We start from the raw sequence: 6,353 nt of genomic DNA on the forward strand, positions 1-6,353 counted from the left end.
AGAAAGTGAAATTCTATTGCTCCGTTTGTGAAACTAATTATTTGAACATGTGTTGTAGTTTACTTCAAAAAAGTGGAGTATGTTATTTGAAAAATGTGCAATTTAAATAGGTGTTTTCTTTTGTGAAGCAAGCTAGTGAAAAGTGAAATGTGGGTTCTGGACTGGGTAATAGTCAATATGAAAAGTGAAATTGTAATGTATCACTGTGAAACTGATTATTTTGACATGTGAAATATACGTTCGAATTTAAACGTGCTCAAAACATATCCAAGATTAATCTCATTTCAATGGTTCTGGCACAAGTAGTTCAAATATAAAAAAAGTTTCAAAAAGGAATATATGGCTAAAAAGATATGGATGTTTTAAATTAGTTAAGGCGGAAGAAATGGTTGGATTTATTGTGCCGTAGAAGAAAAAGCGATTCTGTCACACTGTGATGCATGCATGTGAAGTACAGTGGTTGGTCTAAGTGCTAAAGATAGAGTGTAATAACACGAAGATGAATAATCTAGAAAAGAAGTGCAATACAATGATACTTAGCCCACATAGTGTGAGATGCCAGCTTCCAATTGAAGTCCAACTTGCCGGCACCTAGCGAAACCACGCAATTTTACTTTTCGAGATGGGATCAAGTCAGTGAGATACAAAATCATCACCCGTGACCATCTTACTCTCGGGTGGCTTGTCCCTCCAGACTTTTAGCGGGCGCTCAATGGTGTGAAAACATATTGACATCACTCAACTATAAATTTAAGGATTGCTCATGCAAACTCTATTGCCTTTTGGTTGTAGAAGTCTTGTCCTTTTATACTTTGATTCATCTTTGGACTTACAGTTGAAACTTTAAAATAAAAGAGGTCGTAGGCATCAACTAATGGAGGTGTAACTTTCAATTCAGAGAAGAAACAGGAAATCAAATACTCAAATTCGATATCTTCCCTGTTTGCATGCATATCGATCTGGTAGACAAAATAATTAATGTAAACAAGAGTACACAAATGAGAAAGGCAGCAGTGAGTAACGCAAATGAGTGCTCTTATTGTATGGTCATATTGGCATGCAAATAATCGGAACAACCAGAAAGGCGTCTTTCCGCTTCGAGACGACTCTCAGGACCTCCGTCATATCAAGGTCCGTCGGCGCCATCCCATGCGGCAACTCCCAGTCAAAGTGGTATAGAAGGCTAGCAAGGGCAAGTTCCATATTTGCCAGCCCAAAGGTCATCCCAGGGCACATCCTCCGTCCTGCTCCAAATGGTGTGTACTCAAAGTCTACCCCCTTGAAGTCAATGTTGTTGACCTCAAACCTCTCCGGCATGAACTCCTCTGGCCTGTCCCAATGCATCGAATCTCTGCTGATGGCCCAGACATTCACAAGCACCGTAGCCCCCACTGGCAGGTCACATCCTAGTATTTGGCACGGTGCGCCGCACTCCCTTGGTAGCAGGAGTGGCACCGGTGGGTGCAGCCGAAGAGTCTCTTTGATGACTAGGTGCAAGTAATTTAAACTTCTCAAGCTCTCCTCTGTTACTGTTGCTTGTCCCTTGAGCACTCGCCGGACTTCTTCCTGCACCTTTTGCATCACCCTCGGGTTCTTCATGAGCTCGGCCATGGACCATTCCAGCATCGTTGCTGATGTCTCACTACCTGCAATGAATATATCCTGCAATGGATTTCAGCGATTAGGGCATTTCTAACCGATCCCTTATCCGACCGTAAGGGAGTATAATTGCGTTTTTCTCCTCTAGGTCGCAGCTAGCTGATCTCTTATACCGGTTAGTGGAGTAAAAAATTTACTCCATCCCTATTCCCTGGAGTATATTTACTCCGGCTCGCGGCGGCTGAGTAAAATTCTCTCCCTCTCTCTTCCTCTCGTTTATCTCCTCTTCTCCCCCTCGCCTCGCCGTCGACACGTCCCCCGCCCCGATCCGCCGCCCCCGCTCCTCCCAATGCCCGAACGTGGTAGCCGGAGGTCCCCTCCGCCGATCCACAACATGGATCCGTCCCACCACACCCGCGGGTTGTCGTCCGCCGCCGCTTCCTCAAGCCACGGCCGCCACAGCCCTCACTCGATTCGAGTACTTCTCGGAGCTCCCTCCGCCGCGGCCGCCGATGAGGACCTGCCTCGGCGTCCGGCAGCAGTCGTGGGGGATGTGGGTGGCAGAGATCACCAACCGGGAGACCCACCAACGGCAGTGGATCGGGTCGTTCCACACGGCCGAGCTCGCGGCCATGGAGTACGACCGGTGGCAGGTGAGGTACCACGGCTCCGACGCCCGTCTGAACTTCCAGTTCGGGATGGCGCCGGTACACCTCATCCCGCCGGAGCCGGGGGTAGTGAGCGCTCGGATGGTGCAAGAGGTCCGAGAAGTGAGGGAGCGCCTTGAGGCGGAGGCCGCTGCCGAGGGCTACATGGATGACCACCACCGGCAGCACCCGGAGCTCGTGGAGGCGGAGCGGGCGATATTCGCCGTCAATGGCAGCGAAGTCATCGTCATATCTGACGACGAGGAGGGCGGCAAGGGGCGCGACAAGAAGGGCGGCGAGGAGGAGGAGATCGATGTCGAGGAGTGGCGGAGCGTCTTCCCTGGCCACGACGGCGGCGGCACCGGCCCGGACCCAGCTCTCACCGAGGGTGGTCTCACGAGGAAGGACTGGCTCGACCTTCACTTCGACCGAATTTGAGTGTTAGTTTAAGTTTTTAGTGTAGTTTAGTTCAAGTTTATATTTACGCTTTAATGTTCGGTTGCAAAGACTATCTATGTTGAACTAATATTTAAATGTCCGCTAACTTTAGGGGATCGGCTAGAACCGACCAAAATTTAGTGGAGTATAAATACTCTACTAAGGTTTACTAGGTTGGATACTCCGCTATTTTTTAGGGATCAGTTAGAAATGCCTTCAGTGCCTAACAATACTGTAGCTAGCTGTTTAGTGTCATGACTCAAGACTCATGATGCATGTGGTCGTAACTTACCGCCATCACCGCCTTGATGTTGTCTGTGGTGAGCGGGAACTCCAAGTGGTCATCTTGGTTCTGGATTCTCAAGAGCACGTCAACCAAATCCTCCTCCTTGTCACATGCGGCTCTGGGCACTCGATGCTCCTGGATTACGGTTTCCATGAAAGCCATCATTGCTTGACTCTGCCGCTTCATCCGTCGCGGCATCCGGCTAACGAGCATCGCTAACCGGGATGATGGGTAGAGGTCCGGCAAGCCCAGCCTGGAGAATAGCTCGATACCTTCCTCCATTAACCGGAGGAACGTCTCCCGGTCCTTGAACCGGCTTCCTATGATGGCGCGCACCGTGGAGTCATTGACATACGTTGACAATAGTGTGCCGAGGTTCACGGCCGATGGCGATGGCGTCGATGCCACCGCCTGGAGGAGGTGCTGGACCTCCTGCTGGCGGATGCCCCTGAAGGACTGGACGCGGCGTGCGCTGAGCAGCTCGACGGTGCAAATCTTCCGGAGCTGCCTCCAAGCGCTGCCATAGGGGGCGAAGATGAGGCCCTCCGAGCCGTCAACAAGGATAAGCTTCATGGTCCTGCTGATGGGGCGTGTAGCGAAGACGATGTCGTGCGTCCTCATGACCTCATGGGCCGCCTCCGCCGACGATGCCACCACGAGGGGCAGGCCGCCGAGCCGGAGCAGCATCAGCGGGCCATGGAGCTGGGCAAGATCACGCACCCTGTGGTGCGGGAGTTTGCCCATCATGTGGTGCAAGTGGCCGATTATTGGAAGTGCCCATGGCCCCGGCGGCAGCCTCAGGCCGGCTTGCCGGCGAGCTGAAAGGGTGAAGTAGGCCAACGGGATGAAGACTAGAATTGCAAGGAAGAGCAGGTAGGAGGGATGGCTTGCGTCCATTGTTTTGGGGTGCAGTTCAAATTGGATGGTAGAATGAAAGAAGCGGCTCGATCTCACCCTTTCTATATAGTGTTCAGAGCTATCCTTCCTTCCTTGGTACTCGTCATACTAGTTGACAATGATGGATAGTTCATTTTGTGGTATTCATGCTGAAAATACAACGGTGAACATGGTTCCATGCGCACCGACATGAATAGCAAATTTGAAAAAAAAATACAGGAAAAACTTAAAAATTCTAAAATTCCGGGGTATGAAACTTAGTCGACCATTCTACTCATGTGTGAAGTTTCATGATGTATTGACACCCATTGGTATTCTTAGTGATTTTTGACCAGATTACCCACGGATCTGATTTCTTCGTGAAACTTCATACACGAGTATACCGGTTGACTGTGTATATATTGTAAAAAGAGATTCAGATTTTTTTTGTTTTTAATATTATTTTTGAATTTACTACTCATAAGGAATGCACGCAGAACCATGTTCACCAAATTCGCGTCTCATTCATGCACTCTAATAAAAGTCTAAGTAGATGATGTAGTATATGAAATTCGCAACGACCAAACTTACTAGTTTGCAAGAGCCTGCCATCCGCAAATTAGCTTTACTAGGCCGTTATTATGTCATTTAGTTTACAAACACTGCCGCCATTATTGAGCAGTAATAATTACTTTAGTCCATTAGTTAATTCTATCTGTTTACTTGGTTCTGCTCAGTGAAAATAGGAATTTGGCGAACCGATTCTTTTGGAATCATTAATTGACGAGTTCTGCCTGTAATTGTCAAATCTAATGGTTGCCTTAAGTATACAGTAAGTATTGCTGTCTTTGAAATTTTCCAATAACCTAACGTGCGGTGTCTGATTCTTTTCTGATTGTTGAGTGCATAAGTGACAGAGGGCCACTTCTTTTGGCAGCTTAAAAAATAAGTGCCTCCTTCCCAACATTTTCTACAAGCTGCTTTATTTATTTATTGTAGCTTCTAAACTAATTATAGAATAACTAATTTAGAAGTCTCAACAAATTTGGAGGACGGCTTATATTTTAAGCTGGGGAGAGACAGCTTATTTTTTAAGCCGCCAAAAGAACGGACACAAAAAAGCGAGACTGCTAAGAAGCAACTGGTCAACTCTTAAATCTGACCCTTTATCCTTACGTGACAGACAGCCTTGCACTCAAAGTCTCAGCAAATGATCATAAATAACACACGCTATCTATACATCACATACACACATACACACATTCATATTCATCTCATAATTGCATTGCATTATTTTACACTGATAGTAACATAATTCATAAAAAAATAAATGGGGAATATATTAATATTGGGAAGATACTAAATACATCCAGTCTCTGGACCTACAAGAAGTCATAAAGACATCTAGGATGCACACAACCAAAGGTCAAAATAAAAAGAAAGGAGCACTACATGGAAATCTCTTTTAGAAAATGTACCAAGGAGCTAAAATTGACATCTCTATTTCCACAAAATAGAAAATATATTGAGCTTATTGTTAATAGCGTTCACTCATACTCCCTCCGTTCCAAATTACTCGTCGTGGTTTTAGTTATTCTCTGTAATGAACATACTAGCCATGTTGCCCGCCTCCACTGGTTGAGAAAATAATTGGCCCTTCCGGCTTTCCACGGAATTCTATAGGGATCTATGAGATCGAGTATGGAATTCTGTTTACTCACTTTAAATCAGCAAGGGAATTGGCAAGTATGAGAGAGGACTCTCTCTGTCTCTCCGAGTTTCAACTACTAAGTGAAGTTAAGTAGCACTTCAGCTATTCTAAATGTGAATAGATTCCGATCAAGCAAGCAGGAGAAGGTGGTCCTTTCATCTCTCTGTCTGCTCCATGCTCTATGAAGGATCATGAGCAGGTTTAATGCTAGAAAAAACGAGATCTGCCTAATCATTTCGGTAGATGAAGTAGTGGGAGGTCACGAAGGAAGTAAGGGGGCATGTTAAGTTGATAATTTCGAACATTGTAGCATCCTTTTGACGGTTGGGCTTTGAGTTGAGAACTTTTAAGAACTCTTAATATGAAAATACACATTCTAAAATGACACATCGAGCGAGACCATTCTGTTTCATTGTGAATGAAAGACGTTTTCGACCAACAACATCTACTCATATCCAGCTTCGTGTCATTTTTGAACACTGCGATCAGCAAGCAGCAAGTGGGGGAGAGTCAAGTCAAGTCCAACACAGGACTGACGGGGTGGGGCGCGCCAAAGCAACCCAGGACACCTCTGGGGTCACTACAAAAGCGTTGGCGCCTTCTTTTGAAGGTGAAAAACTACGCTAGCTAAGAAAAAGAAAAGGGTTGCGCTAATGGCAAGGAGCAAGAAAAGGGCAGCTAGCTCGAAATCCGATAAATCGAATACCTCCTGGCTTCAGTTATGAGAGAGAACTCCAAGGCAGGATAAAGACTGAGTTGGATTCAGCCGCGTGGGGAATGAAGCAACATTCATGGA

The 6,353-nt window shown here is 46.4% G+C and overlaps 1 protein-coding gene across 1 annotated transcript; it reads right to left on the minus strand.

Annotated features, from left to right (window-relative positions):
• Positions 1-950: 950 nt before the first annotated feature.
• On the minus strand, positions 951-3,953 carry LOC141041497 (desmethyl-deoxy-podophyllotoxin synthase-like). The gene is made up of 2 exons (XM_073507767.1): positions 2,977-3,953; positions 951-1,662 (listed from the first exon to the last, which is right to left on the minus strand). The coding sequence occupies exons 1-2, from the start codon at positions 3,865-3,867 to the stop codon at positions 1,048-1,050; spliced, it is 1,506 nt and encodes a 501-aa protein (XP_073363868.1). The 5' UTR covers positions 3,868-3,953; the 3' UTR covers positions 951-1,047.
• Between the last annotated feature and the right edge of the window lie 2,400 nt (positions 3,954-6,353).

Source organism: Aegilops tauschii, chromosome 2 (genome assembly GCF_002575655.3).
Source record: "Aegilops tauschii subsp. strangulata cultivar AL8/78 chromosome 2, Aet v6.0, whole genome shotgun sequence".
Taxonomy (NCBI): Eukaryota; Viridiplantae; Streptophyta; class Magnoliopsida; order Poales; family Poaceae; genus Aegilops; species Aegilops tauschii.

What these genes read in the sequence shown, in the direction of transcription:
- LOC141041497 (XM_073507767.1), bottom strand. Translation starts at nt 3,867, where the DNA reads ATGGACGCAAGCCATCCCTCCTACCTGCTCTTCCTTGCAATTCTAGTC. An exon ending in ACATCAAGGCGGTGATGGCG is followed by an intron (nt 1,663 to 2,976) that starts GTAAGTTACGAC and finishes AATCCATTGCAG; the next exon opens with GATATATTCATTGCAGGTAG.